This window comes from Heterocephalus glaber, unplaced genomic scaffold, assembly GCF_053883595.1.
Source record: "Heterocephalus glaber isolate CG9 unplaced genomic scaffold, H.glaber_assembly_v1.0 deba00001509, whole genome shotgun sequence".
NCBI classification, from domain to species: domain Eukaryota; kingdom Metazoa; phylum Chordata; class Mammalia; order Rodentia; family Bathyergidae; genus Heterocephalus; species Heterocephalus glaber.
The window spans coordinates 2,180,519-2,200,433 of record NW_028258325.1 but is presented as its reverse complement, the minus strand read 5'-3'; the positions used below and the strand labels follow the sequence as shown (position 1 = coordinate 2,200,433).

Sequence of the window (19,915 nt, the reverse complement as noted above, 5' to 3'; positions counted from 1 at the left end):
ATAATCAAAAAAGAAACTGAAATTGGGAAAACAATAGAAGTGAAAAGTGACTAAAACCCACACAGCGTGTGGAGCGGTCAGCATCTACCCACCCTTCCCTGCCGGGAAGACAGCTGGGCCCTGGGAGCCCCAGGGCCAAGGTGGAAAGCCCCAGGGGCAGGGGAACCACCTGCCGGACACCACTTCCTCAGAAAGGGCACAGGGAGCCCCCGGGGCTGGGACACAGGGGCTTCCCACACTTGGAAAGGATAACCATTTCACACTGCAACCGACACCCACCGTGCACCCAGCCGGGGCTCCCGTCTCCTGGAGAACACTTCGAAGAGGTGAGTACATGATATAGAAGCGGGGCATGGGTGCAGCTCAGAGGTATGCTGCTTGCCAGCACGTGAGGCCCTGCACTGATCCCCAAGCAAGGCAGAAGAACCAGACAAAAGACGATGCATGATTGAGAAAACCTCTCAGCTTTATAAATTCCATGGCAAAGTGAATGCCTTCTACCAGAAAGGAGAAGTCAGGCCCACTGGCCAGGAAGCTGAGCAGAACCTAGCAGCCCTGGCTTCCTCCTGGGCTGGGCAGTGCAGCCTGTTTCCCCCGCATCAAGGAAGTTTCTCTACTCCCAGTTTAAAACTGATTAAATGACATGAGCCGCCCTGCACATAACACAGGAAACACTACGCCTCTTATCCAACAGCCTCCAGGCTCCGGGATTAGCAAGTGTGTAATACGACACACCCTCCTCATGCTTCCCACGGCCCCTCCGCCAGGTGACAGCAGCCCTTTGTATGGCCAGGGGCTGAGGCCAGCGTGGCTGGAGACACAGGAGATCCCAGAAGACCATGCTCAGCTCCTCTGTAGCTCACTCCCATGCTGCTGCCCACCCTGCACGGGAAGGAAAACAGAAAGCAGAAGCCTTCAGAGACACGGGTGCCCCAGCTCCCAGAAGACAGAGAGACTGCAGAGACGGCATCTGCAAACTCCTGAGCACAAGGACTACAAAAGCAGATGTACTTGGATGTTAAAGAAAAATCACCGAACTAAAATGACAAAGATTACATCAGAGAAATCTTCAGTTGGAATAAGACACATCTGGCCACTCCCCTTTCGGATCAGTCCCACTATAAGAATCCCTATGCGCAAACTCTGAAAGACAGAGAGTCCGGGTCCTCTCCACCCCACTGGCTCAGCTCACCCACTGCCCTCTCTCCAAGAGGGAGGCCTCGAAGCTGAGCGTCTCCCTCAGCTTTGCAGAACTGCTCAAATTCACCAAGAGCTGGGAAATCTTAACTGGCCGGTTTAAAAGCTGGTTGTACAAGGGAATGGCAAGCGTGTTCTAACTTGTCACACAGGCATGCAGCAGGGTGCCCGGGCCCGGCTGCCTGGGCGCTCTGTCTCCTTTTCTCTGCTCAGCAGCTTCTGGGGCACACGTGGTGGCCACCTGAAAGCACCCCAAACCCACGCGGCGAGACCCGCCCTCACAGGGACAGAGAGAGGAGAGCACACATCTTTCATGCATGTGTCAGAGGGCAGACAGTTCCACAACTTGAAAACTTTGTTAAAAATAATAAAAATATACATCAGAAATTGTGACTTACCCCCATCAGACACAGTTGCAGACTGAAAGAAAAGAGAGAGAGACATGAGTTAATTAGACCTCATGACAACCAGGGAACAGCACAAGTCCATGGAGGCACCGAGGGACTCGAGGCTGGGACCGATCCGGCAGGTGTCTGAGGGAGCAGAGGCGGAGTAAGCCGGCTCCCAGGTCCGGAGCCAACCCGCCCGCCCACCCCCAAGGAGGAAGTCGCCATCATTTCCATGTGAAAAGAATCCCAGTGTGTCTGACATCACAGTTTTAGGAAGAGCCAGTGACTCAGGGACCCTGTGTCAGCTTGTGGGCTCCGGAAGTGCCTGTCTGCCCCAGGGCACCTGCCCAGGGCACAGAGGCCCACGCCGGCCCTGCTCCCCTCCGTGCCCACCATCGCCAGCCCCCCAGGGCCAGACCTGGGCCCAAGAGGGGGAAAGCATGGGCCAGTGCAGGGAAAGGGGCATCCCAGCTGCCCCAGAGGTGGGAGGGGCCTCCAGGCCTGCACAGTGGCACTGAGGCCAGAAGCTCGGAGAGAGCAGCCCCGCGGGAAAACTGGCCTCCAGGGTGGGCAGCATGGCGGGGCCGCAGAGCTAGTCTGAGGATGGCAGGCTGGGCCACCTGGCATAGGAGGGGCGCCCAGGACACCGGCCACCAGAACTCTGTCAGGGAGACAGAGTGATCCTGGACCAGGACCCAGCGGGACAGGAACTTGAAGAGCCAGGCGAGGGAGGCGGGTGTTCCTGGGGAGCAGGCAGAGGGCGCTAGGAGCCACTGTGGCAGGAGAGGGGCAGGAGGGCGCAGGAGGAGCAGGCCTGGTCCTGGCTGCGGTCCTGGACTGAGAGTGGCAGAAAAGCAGCTGTGCAGCCCAAGGCCGAGGCCCAGCTGTCCAGTGCCTTGTGTCATGCTGGCATGGCCCGGGCCACCCTCGAACCCACGGCAGCCACCCTTCAGGACTCCTCTGCTCCCACAGCGCACTCCCTGGTTGGCCTGCAGCAGCCTCCTGAGCCAGGCCTCCCATTCTTCAGTGACAGCGAGGACCTCGCACGGAGTCGGGCGCTCAGGGCCTCTCCTTCCAGGGAACAGGCGGCCAGAGGGCAGCATGGGAGGGGAGCCAGACTCCAGTCCCCGGGACCGGGCCACCTCCTTCACCTGAGTCACCCCAGAGGGCAGCGACCACGGGAAAGGATCCATGGCCACGAGGCAGCACCGTCCTCCCGGGAGCCAAGGTGCACAGGACTGGTTTAGGTGTGAAATTCAGCCGAGTGCGTGACACCCGTCCCCAGCGGCCAGCCTTCTCCCATCCCGACAGCTCCTGCTCCAGCAGCCCTGGGCCCAGCAGCACGGGTCCCTGCCTGTCCACCTCTTCAGGCCCCGCACATAGCACCTGCACACCGGCCTCCCTCGCAGGGCCGTCCTGGCCGTGCCCCGGGCACAGTATAAGCCTGGGTGACATGAAAGGTGGGCTTTTCCCTCGGGAGCATGAGAAGGCACTCTGCAGGCTGCACGAAGTCGGGAATGCTGTCAGCAGTACCTAAAAACAAATCACGAACTGCAGGCTCATCACGTGAAGGAGATGGGCCGCTTCCTGTCGCACAAGACCAGATCCTGGCAGAGGCCAAGGCAGGCCTGATGCTCCCCGCACAGCATTTACCTGGAGAGCCAGCAGTGACTCCTGGCCCAGGAGCCAAGGAGAAGCAAAAGTTGCTGCTGGCACCTGACACCCACCAGCAGCCAGGAAGTGGGGACAGATGGTGCCACTAGGCTTCTGGTAGCCCCAACCAGGTGGAGCCACCAGATGTGGGTCAAGTGCCACAGCGAGCCTTTTTAAAAGTAAACTTCACTTTTTCAGTTTTAGATTTATAGGTAAAGCACCGAGATGAACATGCTTTTAATATACCACTGCTCTGAAAAAGGAAAATGGGTCCCCGAGAGATCAGAGGAGCAATCAGCAAACCCTAGCTCACAGCAGAGGGCCACGAAGCCGGAGATGCCGTGAACACTGCCAGCAGGGCCTGGGAGGTGAGGGAAGCTCAAGCCCAGGACTCGCTCAGCGCAAAGGGAACCTATCATGGGCCAGAGTGAGGGGGAACACAACAGAGTCCCAGACGCTGCAACACTGAAGAATCAGCCAGCTGTGCCAGGCGAGCAGAGGATGCAGGTGAAGCTGTGACCGTGGAAGTCACGACTCGGCGGTGAGGCTCAGCAGGCCCAAGAGGCGGGGACGGTAGGAGGCAGCCGAGGACCTGGGTCCCTGACGTACAGGAAGCAGACTGTGCCCCGGGGAGCCCTTGGCCACTGCGGCCTGAGGAGAATCCTGCCGCCCCAAGATCACCACGAAGCCAGGCCATGGCCCTTCCTGCGTGGCTCCCAGCCCCGCACACTGGCAAGTCCTCATCCCGGCGGCGGCGACTGTCTGTGTCCAGCCAGAGCCAGAGGGGAACCGATCTTGGTACTGCCTGGGTACAGAACCACACCCCGCCCAAGTTCATAGGCTCCCAGGGCAGCAGGGACAGCTTTCCCTGCTGAGGCTGATTTGCAACAATGTGATTCACAGCTACCAGTGATCTAACTGCATCTGTCTGAAGCCGAGCCTGAGAGGACAGCAGAGTGTGCTCCCGGCATGCGACAGCCGAATGACCCCTGGCCCCTGAGCCTGGGACAAGGCCAGCAAAGCTGCTAAGGAACACACCTTGTCGGGGCTGCGTTCCAACAGCAGGTGAGGTTTGGGGCCACCTCGGGCCCAGGAGCAGCAGAGGGTCTGAGCTACAAAGGGGCTGCAGGCAGGGCCGGTGCTGGCAGGGAGCACCCTGCTCATGGGGCACTGGGGCGGGGCACAGGCTGGGGCACAGGGAGGGGACCCCCAAGTCACTCCCACTGCCTGGGGACCGATGACATGCCTAATTCCCACCAAACTGCACTTTTCCTGGGCCCGGTTTGCCTTTTCTGAGCACATCCTGCTGACAGAGGGGAAAGCAACCCAAATGCCAAAGACAGAAATTTCCAGACAGCACCTGCAGGCAGGACTCCTGCAGGTCATGGTGACTTTTTAAGTGCGATTTCCGTCACACTCGCCTCCTAGCAGGCCGTGGGACAGAGCACTAACGTGGTGGTGGCACACACCCAGGCAGCAATCTCGGGCATAAACGTCGCTGTTTTGTGACTCTCGGAAGCACCAGTCACGGCTGGTTTGTCCTGCTCAGAAGAGAGGTCAGGAGGAGATGGAGAGGCAGGACACTCAGAGCCCTCGAGGGGCTGCCTTTCATCTGGAAGAGGCACAATTCAACTCTGAAGAGAAACGGTGAAAGTTCTGCCATCACTGTCACCGGGAGAAATAATGCAAAATGTCTGTAGAACATGGTCACAACTATGTACCTTTTAAGAATTTCTACAACGTGGAAAGACACTCAATTACCTAATAGACAAACTGTCCACAAAGGAAACATATTAAACATCCGCAGCAGGCAGCTGCCCTTGGATGGGTGGTTACGGTTTCGTTCTGACAGATCAAAGCTATTCCTATTCCAGGTGCACAATGTGCCATTCCGGGCAGTGCACACTGTGAAATGATTACCACCCGTGAGGTGGGGGTCAGGGCTGCAGTGCTGGCGGGGGTGGGGAGGGGCCCATCTGCACCCACCATGGAAAACGGTACGGGACAAACGACAGTGTGACCAGCAGCCCCTCCTGGGTGTCCGCACCAAAGGAAATAGTCAGCATCTGTAGGAGACAGAGGCACACTGGTGTGGCCTGCAGCAGCGTTCACAGCACCCACAGGCCAGATGTGGAAGCAGCCTGTGCCTGCTGACAGCTGGGTACCCGGGCAAGGCCAGCGAGGTGCACACATGTTTGGCTGAGACAGGGAGATCCGGCCGCTGGTGACAACATGGGTGAGCCCCAAGAGCGCTGCGCTGGGTGACAGCAGCCAGAAGGGCACAGGCAGGAGCTGTGGCTCTCCCTTGTACATGGAGCCCAAAACAGTGAGCTCACAGGAGCAGATGGAGGGCGGTGGCCAGGCCGGGCTGGGCTGGCGGATGGAGAGGCGGTGGTGGGTTCCGAGGTGCAGAGTCCTAGAGGCCTTGCAGGCAGCATGTGACTGTGGTTTATATCACTGTGCTGGATCCTGGCCCACATTTCCTTTTTAACAAGCAAAAGGACAACTGGAGAACAGAACCACGGAGAAGGTCATGGCTCACACTTCCAGGCTCAAGCGAGGAAGACCTTTCATGATCCAAGTGGGCAGGCACCCTAACGAAGGCCCCACAGTCTGCACTCTTCCGTTCCAGCCACCAAGGGAAGAGCGTGGAGAGGGGGCAGTGGCTCCGTTTGGTGCAGGGTCACCGTGGTGGTCAGGGAAGCGCTGACCAGCCCAGAAGGGGAACAGCGCACTCAGGAGTGCAGCTGGGCTTCTTTTCAAAGTGTGTGCGCACATGTGTGTATGTGCACGTGCGTGTATGTGTGCATGCGTGTGGGGAGAGTGTCCGTGCAATGCCAAAGAGCTCCACAATCTGGATAAGATCAGAAGAAATGGAGTCAGGGCACAACCCACCCTGGCCGCATCTTCCCAGGAATGTCACCAGGAATGCTCCTCTCGCAGTCCTGGCAATGCCTCAGGGCCTCACTTGGATCCTACGGTCCTAAGGACCCCTGCGATAAGCACACTGCACCCTCGGTGCGGCGCGGGCTGGGGCTGCAGTTAATGCTCAGTTGGAGGCAGGGCTGCGGTCTTGTCCCTGACACCCCCCCATTCTCGGATGAACGTCCCCAGGCAGGTGGCAGTGACAGCTCAGAAGCCCAGCTGGGGTTCACAGGAGAAGCGGCCTCCTGCAGCAGCACCAGAGCCAACAGCAGTTCTCCTCGGGGGAGTGCGGGCCGGGAGACGCCTTTGGGACTGGGCGACCCTGCTGTGCCCACACGGCCTCCACCACTAAATGCTGCCATCGGGCTGACCTCCGACCACGCTCCCAGCAGCCCTGGCTGGGTCCACAAAGGACCCCAGGCTCTGGGGGATGTGGGGTGCGGGGACTCGGAAGCTGAGGGTGTCCCCGCTGACGCACCTACACACAACACGCCGGGCCTGACTGAGACATGCAACACGCACTGCCGTGCTCACCGCGGCCCTATGGGAGCGCCTGGCGGAGGCCCACAGCTTCCGTGCAGGCCTGGCCCTCGCAGCAAGGGGGGCAGAAGGGAGAGAGGGACGTTGGGATGGGGCTGAGGGCAGGCCCGCGGGCTGCTGACGTAAAGCGCCGGAGAGGTCGGGCACAAACCAGGGGACGGGCGGATGAGAAGGTGGGGCAGGGGACAAAGCCAGCCGCGCAGCCCTGAGGCCGGCCAGACAGCAGGGCAGGTTAGAGGGCCTGGGCCCAGGCAGGAGGGCGGCAACCAAGCACTCTGGCTCGGGGCTGCAGAGATCTGTGCTGACAGCACATGGGCAGTCGGGGTGCCGCCCCCCACCCGGGCTCGGCCCGGGCACAGGGACGCCGGGAGTCATGGTCAGTGACAGAGGAACTCAGTTCATTTGGGCTGAGGAGGAGAGACTCGGCCAAATGCGGACACTCCAAGCCTGCAGAGCCCCAAGACACAGCACCCCCACACAGGCACTGCCACCACCAGCCACAGCATCACTGTGGTCCCCACGCAGAGTCCATGCCACCCCCATTGCCACCAGCCTCACCCCACATGCACCGAGGAGGCCTCCCAGCTCCCAGCGGGGCCCCACAGCCTCAGCCGCCCAAGCGCAAGGAGGAGAGGTTCCTGCAGGGTGCAGGCAGCCCTGGGCGTGGGCCAGAGTGACCTCTGTGTCACAGGCAGCACCCAACACTTCCCAAGCCTGCCCCGCCTTCCTGGTCATCCTTCCACTTCCTGGCCTCCCCGCCGAGGCCCAGGGTCCTCCTGTGTCGGGGCCTGGCTCCTGCTGTGTGAGTTGACAACCAAGGGCCCTTGACCAATGCCCACAGACTGCAGGGCTCCATGCTGCCCAGGAAGGGTGGTGCCTTTGGATTTCACACTACAGTCCGTCATTTTACTACTCAGAACCCCAGCACGTGAGGAGGGACAGGTCCCACCTCTGACACCCAGCTGCCCAGTCCTTCCTGAGCCCTGGGAAGGCAGAACACAGGACATGCGCCTGGCACCTTCATGGCACCGGGGACTCCGCCTCGAGGGACAAACTGCCCAGGGTCCAACTCGGCAAGGAAGCAAAGACCATGGGAGGCACTGCAACCCACGGGCCACTCCCACCCCGGTGCCAGATCGCCCCTGGCATCTGCAGGTGAGGACTGGAGCCCAGGTGGGGCAGGGGATGCCCTGTGCCAGCTGTGGCCCCACCAGCCGTGGCCTCAAGCTCTGCGGAGCCCAGTCACCCAGGGCGTGGCCCAGCCACAGTAGTGGGCTGGGGTGGGCGTGGTTTTCCACCTGACAATTCCTCTTTCTTTTGAGCTTTAATGTCTCCTGAGCAACTCTTCCTGGGGTTCAAGAGTGTGACACCCGGCGGGTGTGCTTACACATCTTGGTTCTTTCTTCTGGCCCAGTCCAGTCCACATCAGCTGGGAAGTTTTGGTCAGTGTCCCTGGCCAGTGGGACCTCCTGCCCCCTGGGGACCGGGTCCTAGGAAGTCAGCCACCTCCGCACTCAGATGGTGGGGGCTGCAACCTGAGCCACCTGGACCCCTAACAGTGATGTGTGCACTGCTCAGAGCCCTGACACTTCCTATCCCCCCACTTTAGAGATCAGCAAGGTGCGGCTCAGAGAAACTCACGGGGACCACAGAGCCGGCACATGTGGAGCTGGCTTTAGAATAGGGTCCCTCTGCCTTGCTCCCCCGCACCTGCAGCTGCCTGAGCACACCAGGGCCATGCAGGGCCCACATCAGGGGCGAGGCGGGGATGGTGACCTCGCCCCACAGCCTGGCATGGAAGGGAGACCACAGGAGCTGCTCAGTCTGTCCCGAGAGCATCACATCAGCCAGGCTCCAACACACATATGAGGAAGTTCCTCGCCATTTTCAGCACTTGCAAACATCTGAGAAGTCAGTCCAGATCACAGGCAAATGCAAAGGCTGATTTTCAGTGGCTTTTTTTTTTTTTTCAGAATAAAAAACAGAATTGTCTGCAACCCGCCTTCAGGTGCTGTTGAGATGAAAGCGGATGCAGACAGCTGCTGGTCGGCGGGCCCATGGCGGCTCCGACCTGGCTCTCCCACCCAGTCTGAAGGGGACTCTGAGGAGCACCCCACCAGAACTGCTCCTGCCCTGCCCTCCCAGTCCCCCCACGGACAGCAGCTCACTCCACTCTCAACATCCAAACCAGTGGTCTCCGAACTCACAGTTCCTCCGTCAGCTCTCTGCGGAAGAGCTGAAGTGGATATTCCGGAAAAACAGCAAGACTCAACAGTTGCCAGAAAAGAATGCACTTAAAATGGGTACTCGGTAACAAGTGACAATCTCGAGTATATAGTTGAAATTTGATTTTGCCTTTAGACCAACACAACTCAGCCACAGAAGGAAAATAAAAATTACTTTGTTCTTTTCACTCTCAAACCTTTTAAAAACATCTCACAGTATGTTCAACTTCTTATGTGCGAATAATAAGCATCATTAAATATGAGTGCTAGACATTACATATGGATGCACACGCACAAGAACCAGCTCATTACATATAAACTGGGGGCTCTCAGTAGCAATTCAGAGTGCGGTCGATCTTGATATACTTATCTAGCTGGAATGTAATATTTCAACCCAATTGCCTCACCCATTTGCAATCTGTCAGAGCTGCCGTGGCACAGGGAGGCCGGGCCCCGAGGGCTGAGGCTGGACCGGGATCTGCCACCCCACAGCCCCGAGCTGGACCCAGTACTGTGGTCCCAGAGCCCGCACTGGCTCTGTCGCTGACTCCCAGCCCCAGAGCACAGACATGGGGAGGCAGTTTATTCCCTAAGGCACTTGGCAACCCCGCTGCCACCACACACCGGGCTGCTGGAGAAGACCGAGTCTTCCTGCAACCGCGCTGCCCAAACACAGCCCTGGCCGCAGTGACTCACCTGCGGGCCCGGGCAAGTGTCCGTTTCATGTGATAGCCCTTCTTCCAAATTCATCTTCAGACAAGAAAACTTGTGTACCACGCCGGGCACCCAGATCTAAAATGCACCCGCCGACACCACGGCATGCCTGTGCGTGTCAGGAAAGTCCAGGCGTCTCCGCCGGGCTCCATGTGCTCCCTCATCACCCATAGCAACAGGACACGGAGGAAGCTGTGGTCTGCCCAGGACTCAGACTCTTCCAATCGCCTCGTACACAGAAAAAAAAAGCCGTTTATATAAAGTACACCCATGAGATCATTTTTAAAGTATTTCCTCTACCAAATCCGAAGAATAGCACTTCAGCTGATAGGGGTAATTTCTCAGTCAGCACAGCAGCTGCAGGGAATTTGTTTTTGAGCAGCGTGGTATGGTTCGAAACCTTAATTACAGTTGCATGGAGCTATTCTGGGCCCGCTCCATCTGCACGCGCCTCCTCCGTGGCAGCCAGCGGGACCTGGCACAGTGCTGAAACCCTCCACGCCATCCACAGCATCTGAACAGCCTGACAGGGAGGGACCACGGTGGATCCCGCTTCAAAAGGAAGCAGAAAAGGGGCTGGGGATTTAGCTCAATGGTTCCACCGCCTGCCTCGCAAGCAGAAGGACCAGAGTTCGATCCCCAGTACCGAAAAAAAGGAAGCAGGAAAGAGGAGGCCGCTTCTAGCACCTGGGGTCCCTCAGCCCCTGTGAACGCTGGGGACCCCGGGTGCTGCCAGGCCCCCTGACAGCACTGAGCAGCAGGGCCCAGTCTGAGGGGATGTGGGGACTGCAGACCACCAGGGGCCACCACTGGCACCGTGCTGGGCAACCACCTGGTTCCAACCCGACACCTGCCAGTGGAACCCACAACCTGGCGTTGGCCAATTTACACTGTGACAGGCAGGGGCCTCCTGCCAGGGTACAGGCATCACCCTTCTCGGGGACCTGCCACCAGCAGAGGAGGGACAGAGCGAGCACCACCCCCACCATGCACTCCGGGGAGGGAACAGGGAGGGGCTGGGACCTCGGGAGTCACTGAGGAGCCACTGTCGGCAGCCAACTGTCCCCTCCTTTGGGCCGCCTGTTCCACTACTCAGCTGCCCCTTGCTGGAGGGCGGTGCCACCTCTGCTGTCACCAGTTCTGATGCGGTGGCTGCGCCATGACCTGGCGTGGCCTTGGATCCCCGTGCTCGGCACGGCCTTCCCTGGCGCTGGTCTAGGCCACACTCAAGACGGACATTAGGCGCCCTAAACGCACACACCCGGCTCCTGGCCCCAGACGAGGTTGCCTCTCCTGGGACAAACCCAGCACCCACCTCCCTGCCCCGTCCACCAGGCAGCCCCGGGAGTGGACACTGCCAGCTCACCCTGTGCACCTCAACACCGCTGTCACCCAAGGGCCCAAGGCTGAGCCCCACCAGGGACGGCTCTTCCGCTCCTCACATATAAGCACACTAGTGCTTCCACGGGAAGCTCCCAGAAAGACAGCCAAGGGTTCTCAGGGCAATGGAGCCCTGTGGCTCTGAGACCTGGGCCTCCCCTCCCTGACTCCTGAATTTGGGGGACAGTGGCCGCTAGATCAGGGCAGGGATGGCAGCATCCTGGCCCCCAGGCCCTGGCGACTGCTGGGTGACCACAGGGGACCCTTCTGCTGGGCCTGTGGAGGCGGCACCCACAGGACCACTTGAGCACCAGACATGTCTCAAATGAATCACAGCAGGAAACACCTTCATCCCAGCGTGTTCAGTCACAGGCCTCAGAAGAAACACATTCAGTCTTGTCTGCACAGTTGCAGGCAGCCCGCCCCGGGCCACCCTCGGGTCCCCGTCCCCTCCCTGGCCTGCGTGGGGCTGGTGAGATCACCCCGGGCGGGCCCCTCCTCTTCCTCTGCAGCAGCAGGAGGGAGGTGGGATGAGAGCCCAGGCTGCAGGCTCTCCTGCTCATTTCCTGGCCAGCATCACGGGCCTCCTGCGCCCCTTGCCCTCCCTGTGGGCAACGTGGGGTGGTCCAAGCCCTGTGAAGCCCAGCGGCTGCGGGGTCACAGGAAGAGCTCTGCACCCACGCTCAGGGCCGCCCTCCCTCCCGCTACCGGAGAGCCAGATGAGAGGGCAGCAGCACAGGACTGGCCCAACAAGAGCAAGCGCTTCCCGGGCACCTGCTGTCCCCGCCTCCCGCCCCGTCTGCTCTCAGGAACCAGGGCTGTGGGCAAAGGGTGCAGCCAGAGCCCGGGACCGGGGCAGGGCCAGCCCCAGCAGTAGGAGGAGGCTGAGCCGGCATCAGTGATAACTCGGGAGGGGTGTTGGGGTGGCAGGAGGCTGAGCCTGCAGCTCTGGGGAAGGCTCCGCAGGCAGGACAGGCCTCCAGGCTCCGAGAAGCGGGCTGGGCTCAGGGCCTCCCTACCCCATGCAGCCTCAGAGGGAGGGTGTGTCCCCTAATGCCCAGCCTGACCAGGCCTCCCAGGCCTTTACTACTCCCAGACACGGCAGGGCCCACAGGGGATGGGAACACAGACTTCTTCCGGGCTCCCTCTCGATGAGTGGGATGTGCAGAAAGCAGCTGGCCCGGCCATCTCCTCATGGGGGCCAGCCAGGCCCCGAACACTCAGCGCTGCCCAGGGGTTGGGCAGTGCCGTGAGGCTGGACCTGGAGAAGGGGTTCCAACAGGGGCCCCGCAGCTGCCCGGGAGAGGCACCTGCAGATCGAGGCTGGGTGCCAGGCTCTTCCTGCTCTGAGGCCCAGGATGCCTCCGGCAGGCAGGCCGAGTCCCCAGATCTCCCCTGCTGGGGTCTCTCCAGTCTATAACTCCCATCCCAGACCCAAGCCTCACCCGATGGACACTGGCGAGCCAGAAGCCAGCCTTGCCGCGCCCTGTGCCCGGCCCCTCAGGGCACACCCTGGCCCCCAGCACGGCTGAGCCAGCGCCTCCTCCTCAAGCTTCCTGCAGCCTGAGCCGAGGCCAGCACATGGGTCGGGATGGGCTCTGCCCACGGCTGTGTCCCGAGGCAGAACCATACAGGCAGGCAGTGGGCACTCACTGGGTGGGAACCTGCACTCACAGGGTCTTAGAGGACCGAGGCGCTCCCTGGGAGCCGCTTAAAGGGCAGTCTGTGCAAGCGAGCAGAGCCAGCAAGACTTCCTCAGTGAAATCCTCCCGGAAACAGAAGGTGTCAACTTAAGAAATTAGGGAAGATGAGCACATTTGAGATGTCTGTGCAGATGGGTCCCTGGAGGAGGTGACACCGAGGGTCCTCCCAAGTCCCAGAGGGCAGCAGGAGCCGGGAGGGAAGAAACCAGCTCATCCAGGCCGCAGGGAGGTGGTCCCAGCCCATGCCCGGTCTCAGGTTGGCTCAGGTTCTTTCTGCTTTTAGCAAGGGACTATGGTGTTGACAGGCAAGAAGAGCATCACAGCTCTCAAGGGCAGCAAAGTAACCCAGGCAGGAGACCCCTTCTCCACCCCAGAGGCCCACCTCCTCTGCAAAGGGTGCTGGGCGCCACCTGCTGCCCAGTGCCCACCACTGCAGTCCCCGCCAAACACCACGGGCAGAGGGCTGAGGGCAACCAGCCGCTCCTGCAGGGGCTCCACGGGGCAGCAGATGCAGATAGACGTGGATGCCTCATGTGACGCAGAAGCGCTGGGAGCAGTGGGAGGCAGGGTCTACAGAGGCACCAGCCAGGGACAGCGCTCAGGGACACCCAGGAGGGCGTGGAAACAGCCCCCCGAATGGCCCACTCTGCCCCTGGGGGGCCGCGCTCTCGGTGCCCCTCCCGGCGACAGCCTCCTCCATTGACTGTGTTTTGATGGCTCTGGCCCTCCCCCTCCTGCTGCCCTCCAGGCTGGCCCGGGCCCCGCCCAGCGACCACACACCGCCACAGGGCCCGTCCAAACAGCTTGGCATGCTTCCCACAGCCCGCTGCTCCCCAGATCTCCAGATGGGGCCCCAAGGCAGGCGGCGAGCTGTAGCCAACAGCCTGAACTGTCCATGCCGAGCCCAGCCTGCCGCCCTCCCCACTCCCTGCTGCTCCCTCACCCAAAGCTTCCACCCCATGCAGAAGGAAACCACGCTCTCGGCCCAGCCCTCCCCCTCTGTCTCCGCAGCACCGTGCTGTCCCCTGCAGACCTCCACAGCCCGGACCCTCAGCCTCAGGGCTGGGTGCAAAGCCCCAACCCAGCGGGGCTGCCTCGGCTCCCTGCAGCGCCATCACCTCGTCGGACGTGATGCTGCGCTGAAAGTGAAGAACCAGTCCCCTGAGTGCAGGGACAGCTGAGATGACGGGCTGGGGACAGGCGCGACCTGGCCCTGCTGCCTGGCCCTGCTGTGTCACAGGGGTGGGCAGAGGCTGACATGTGTGCAGGACCAGCCTGCCCCAGACAACATCCCAGCTGTGGTATTCACAACTGCACGGCCCCTCTGTGAAACAGAAACACTAATCACTCCTCTTCCGCATCTGCAAGGAGGCAGGCTGCAGAGCAGAAAGGCACAGCCCATGCCTGGTGCAGCCTCGAGACCCCACAGGCCATGGGCATCTGCCAGCTCTGGCAGTGAGGCCTCCACTGCCAGCCCCCGGCACTGCAAGGAGGCCAGGACCAGCAGCTGGGGGCGGCCACACAGCTCCCCTCAGGACACGGCAGCCACCGCTGTTCTGGGACTGAGCGCAAGAGAGCTCCGGGGGCAGCAAGGGCTGTGGGTACCAGGGTCGGGCAGGCGGATCAGAGAGGGGCCGGGCATGCACTAGGCCTCTGACTGGCTGGCTGCAGGGAGGGCTGAGTGCTTCCTGGGAGCAGCAGACCCCGGCTGTAAGTCAGGGGCAGTTCCTGTGCATCTCAAGGCACCAGGCAAAGCCCAAGAACACTGCTTGTCTAATTCCAAATGATGTGTCGGGAGGAGGGGCAGACTCAGCACCCCAACCTTGGAGGCACAGCAGGGCCCCGCTCTGACCACCACCAGCCCTGGCCCCCACCCACACCCCCAGCCCCTGCACCGTCCTCCATGTTCCCAGCACCCCAGCCCAGGCCGTGCCTAGGCAGCCGCAGCCAGCAGGGCCACACCACGCACACCGTCGCCCAAGGACAGCAACAGCACGGTGCAGCCCCGCAGCCGATCCAGTGGCCATGGGCCAAACACATGTGCACAGCCCCGACGAGCCCAAGTTAGCTGGTACAACCAGGCAGGGCAGCGGGCAGCCCGAGCCCATCACACCACCACGCACTGGCCTTCCCTCCCATTCCCACGCCATCCTGCCGGCCCCTGCGTGTGCCTAAGGAGCCACGCACACCCAGGGGACTTCATGTGCCCACTGGCACAGAGTGGATCAGAGTCGGCACGTAGCACGCCCACATCCACTGGAATTCAGGACACACAAATGGGGCAGGAAAAGATCAGTGGGCACCAGGGCCTGAACAGGCGGAGCGGAGGGGCTGCAGCATGACGCTGCAGGGGAGGTGCATGCCAGTGCACACACATCCAGCGTGCCGAAGGCACAGCGCAGCAGAAGCCCCGAGTGACGCTGACGGCAAGCGGCTCAGGACCAGGGGACGTGGAGACTGCTTTGGGCCCCAGCTCTCTATAGACCTAAAGCTGCCTGAAACATAAAATCTACTCTGCAAACAGAAGAAACGGCAAAAGGAAGAGCGGGCACCATAGCCCCTCTGGATCACAGCATGCCCTGGGGAAGGCTCTTGCTCAGCAGGCTCAGGACTGCAGGGCTCCGAGGCTCAGCAGCAGCCCCTACAGCTCCCACCCGGGGCCACAGACACAGTGAGGGGCAAAGGGGGGCTGCGGTGCCCAGGATGCCCCAGGGACCAGCGCGGCCCACAGGAGGAAAAACACACACAAACCTACCTCGAGGTCATCGAGAGAGCGGGTGATGCTGAACCTCTTGGACCTCCCAAAGGATCTGCGGGCAGACGTGTGCTGAGACGTCTGCACAAGTCCAATTCCCCGCCCGAACCTGGAGCCCTAAACATGAAGAAAAAGAGATGTCAGGTGGTCTTCCTGGGAATCCTCCGGGCTGCAGCCCCGTGAAACAGGGAGCAGGAGAAACCAGAGCAGAAGTATCTTAGGGTGAATTTTATAGTAGGTGGATTTACACAATAAAAAAGTACAAAACTGAACAAAGGAGTCAGACCAGCTGTCGGGGTCCTCGTCCTGCCACTATCCACGGTGTGCCCACGTGGTGGCCCCCACTCAAACCCCAAAGCCATCAGCTGCTGGCTCCAAGGGCTGTTTCCAGGGCCCAAGGGACAACAGCTGACATCGGGAAGCACGGGAAGGGTGGTCCTCACTGAGGCAGAGGCTAGTTCTCAGCAAGGCTGCGCTCTAGCAGCGTTTCGGGAAACGAGAGTCCTAAAGATGCCCTGGTGCCTGACAACCAAGTCAGCTCTGACACAGAACAGCCAGCTCCTGAGACATCTCTCGGTTCTTCCTCCCAGCAGTGGCCGACTTAACCAGTTCACCAGCACACGCCGAGAGGCCAGCAGACAAGGGCCTCAGGCGGGCCAGCTGGGTCCTGAGCAAGTGAATCCAGCCCATCCCGGTCATGAGGGGGCAACGTGTTTCCCCAGGGGTCACCAGCTCTTTCCACCTGCAGAACGACCTCAGGCATCACGTGGAAACTTGCAGTGATTCCCGGACAGCTCCGGGGCCAGACTCAGCTCTGGAACCACACGGTGTGATGTCCTGGCCCACGGACCTGCCCTCAGCACTGCCGGGGACAGGGACGGCAAAGGAGCGACGCCAGGACCCCAGAGTCCCACAGGTGTTGCCCTCGTCCCCACTGCCCAGGGCAGTGCAGACCCCACTCCCAGTGCCGAGGGCCCCTCCAGCCTCTACCTGCCCCTCCTCCCACCAGCTCCAGGCCGGCACGCGCCACTGGGACCTCAGCCCGAGGTCTCACTCGCCTCGCTCCTGTCCAAGTGGCCAGCCCAGCCCGCCCTTTGCACACTCCCAGACCGGCCCCTACCCCATGCCCGCTGCCAAAATCCTCACTGTGCTCAGACTGGCTGCAGAGTCGGGGAAACAGCACCAGCGGGGCCACACCGCGGGGCCATACCACGGGGGCTGGCAGGATGGGGCACCAGGCTGCGCTGGATGGAGACCGTCAGGGAACTGTGAGCTGAGCTGGGGTGTAGCAGGAGGGGACCGACAGGTGGAAGGAGCACAGCCCAGGGCCCTGGAGGAGACACAGGCGCCTCCCAGAACTGGTGTCGCAACATAGGAGGGGCCCTTGCACCTGCTCATCGAACCCCAATACCCGCCAGGAGCCCACGTTCCAGGGGCTCAGGCAGCATCGCCCTTGTTTGCCACATCACCCACTGGCCACCCCCACAGGCAGCGGGCCCCACCCATGGACCTGCCTTCCACCGACCAGCACACGCCAGCTCCATGGTGACTGGGGCAAGGGTGGCCACCTCTCTCTCCCATGCCCAGTGCCACAGGGTAGAGGGAACTTCAACAGCTCCCTCCACGGGGAGCACCTAGAGGTGGAGCCTGTTGGGGACCCAAAGCAGGGAAAGCAGGGCTGAGGCCCAGCGCCCAGGGCCGCTGGTTGCACTCGCGGGTAAGTGCCTGCTCTGTGCCGTGGCCGGGCTCGAGGGCTCGAAGGCTGTCCTCCAGGAACCTGGGAAGACCCCGGGCGCCTCCAGGCAGGGAATGTGTGAGGGAAGAAGCCCGAGGCCAGGGCCAGGGTGCAGCAACCACCCCGGGGGCTGGGCCTCACGAGACTCAAACCCAAGCTCATGCGAAGGCACTGGGCAGGAAGACCTGCTCATCAGGGGTCCCCTGGGCCTGGGGACCCCCACCCCGGGGAGGCCTGCACAGGTCCGCTGACGATCAGGTGTGGTCCGCCTGCAGCGCTGGGTCAGGACAGAGGCCTCACCTTGGTCTCCAACACCTGGGGCTTCGCTGCAACTGCATGTGCCCGTGCTCTGGGCCCACGCTCAGGTCCCCACCCTCTGGCCATGCAGCCTGCTCGCCAGGTGCCTTTCTGGGTCCCTTGGTAGCCAGCAGCAGTGAGGTGACAGAGTGGGCAAATGCTTGTCTGAGAAACTTTGAGAACCACGCCCAAAGCTGGCTGTGGCTCTGGACCCTGCCGGAGCCAGGAGCTCCTTTCCAGGCCCTGTCCAGCCCGCCCAGAGGTCTCCCCGCCCACATCCCAGGGCCTGGGCCCGAAGCCACCATGACCCCCCGAACCCCTCGTGGCCCTGAGCCCCAGTCTCCCCTCCGGATGAGAGCCTCACGCCCTGGCCTAGGTGAGATTCGGGAGCCCTCTCCCTGCCTCTTCCTGCGGCCCTCCACACGGCAGGGACAGCACACTGCCAGCGTCTGCTCACACCCAGGACTCGTGCCAGCCAAGAGCAGGCGAAGAGGTGCCCAGCGGGGCCGGCGCAGCCACAGCTCGAGGTGGCAGCCCCGTAGGAGGCATCAAGTTCACGGCGCACTCCACGGCCACACAAATAACAACAGGGACAGCGCAAGGTCTCCTGCTAACCAGAGCCAGCTACAGGTCGCCTGAAATGAACCCTGGGCACATCAGACAGCGGCTCTTCTGTATTCTCTGCACATGGGTAATGAACCTGTGACCTTCTGGTCCACAAAGTTTTGATTTGTTTTTTCCATGGTACTGGGAACCGAACTCAGGATCTTGTGCTTGCCAAGCAGGTGCAGTGCTGCTGAGTGACACCCCTGGCCCCAAGGTTTGATTTTAAACGCCCGGTGACTACACGGAAACTGCACAGGTAGCCTGGCCGCGTCTGGCTGCACTGCCAGCCACCTCCGCTGCCAACACCTGGCCGTCCACAGATGTGCTATGTGCTGCATAAAGAATGGAAAATCAAACCATCAAGAAGATCGAAAAGCATTCCCACAGAGAACTAAGTCAACTCAAGAACAGATGCGAATGATCCCAGTAACACCCACCAAGAGCAAACTTCGGCATTTGTTTCTCAAATCAACTGTCCACCGCCCCTAGTGTACGAGCAGAAAAAGAAGTTTATCCTTTAACCTTGAAACGCCTTGGGACTAGAGCCCCCTGCCGGTCAGACCTGAGTCAGCCTCCGCCCCTGCAGCCAGGGAGCTTCGAGGCAAAGGGCTCTGACCTAGAGGGCCCAGGTGAGAGGCAGAGCCAGGGGCAGCCCAGCCCTCAGCAGGCGCCCAGGCAGCAAGCGCACGCAGGCTCACCGATGCTTCACGCCAGGCACAAAGGCTGCAGCCCAGCCCTCCCCAGAGACACTGCCCGCGGCACTGCGCTCGGGTTCCCAGGGGCGGCTGTCACTGGTGACCGGGGCCCAGCGAGACAGCTGTCAGGGTGAGGGAGAGCCCAGACTCTGGCCCCGTCAGGGCCTTCTGACATGCACACCGGCGGTGCACAGAGCTCTGAGCTCCGCACGCTCAACCCCATCACGCTCGGGTGCTGACGGCCACTCCCAACGCGGGAGGCAGTGCCCGTGGACATGCACCTGCCCAGTGCCCCGGAGTGCTGTTGGAGTCTGGCGTCTGTGCAGATGCTTCCTGGCCTCCAAAGGTCTTCCTGGAGAGGCATCTGTGCACACCCTTGGCCCGTGTTTTAAGGGGTCATCTGCCTCTCTGCTTCTGAGCTCGCTCTATACTCTGGATATGAACACATCAGATATGTCATCTGCACATCTCCCCAGTCTGTGATCTGCCTCCTCACCTTGCTGATCGTGTCCTTTCATAAAGTTTTAAATTTCAGTGTAATTCAACTTGGGTACTTACTTTCTCTTTCGTTGGCCCCAACAAAATTAGAATGAAAAATGCTGGACCAAACAGTCTGGAGCCTAAACCACAAGCCAGGCAGGGCAGGCTGGTCTGTCCTGGTCACCACTGCCCCCAGCCTCTCCCAGTGCTGGTACGAAGTACTCAGTATTTACCAGACACATAAACTCTAAGCAAGAGACAATCTACGGCCAGGCACAGTGGCACAACCCTGTAACCCCAGCTACTCGGGAGGCTGAGGCAGGAGGATCACAAGTTCAAGGCCAACCTGAGCAACTTAACCAGACTCTGTCTCAAAATAAGAGGTGCTGGGGATGTAGCTCAGAGCTCCCTAGGTTCAATTCTGAGAGAGAGAGAGAGAGAGAGAGAGAGAGAGAATATGAATTTAGGTTAAACTAGAGCCCAGGCCATCAGAAGGTTTAAAGAGAGAAACACAAAGAATTCTGGGGAGTAGGCTGACGACTGGCTCCACCTGGCATATTAGGCAGTGCCCACACAGCAGACAGACGCCACATGGCAGCTGGCAGAGGGAACCCGGTGTGA

At 60.9% G+C, this 19,915-nt stretch overlaps 1 protein-coding gene across 9 annotated transcripts in view; it reads right to left on the bottom strand.

The window, feature by feature from the left end:
- Positions 1-19,915, bottom strand: part of Rgs12 (regulator of G protein signaling 12) — a 77,940-nt gene that overhangs the window by 33,671 nt on the left and 24,354 nt on the right. For 7 of the 9 annotated variants that reach the window (XM_013073117.3, XM_013073113.3, XM_013073115.3 and 4 more), the window contains 2 exons: positions 15,482-15,598; positions 1,596-1,617 (listed from right to left, as the gene is read on the bottom strand). In XM_013073117.3, the coding sequence (XP_012928571.2) occupies positions 1,596-1,617; positions 15,482-15,598 (139 nt within the window). Of the gene's footprint in view, positions 1-1,595; positions 1,618-9,625; positions 10,034-15,481; positions 15,599-19,915 lie in introns of those variants that run through there. The other 2 variants (XM_013073116.3, XM_087187241.1) reach the window with 2 other exon arrangements.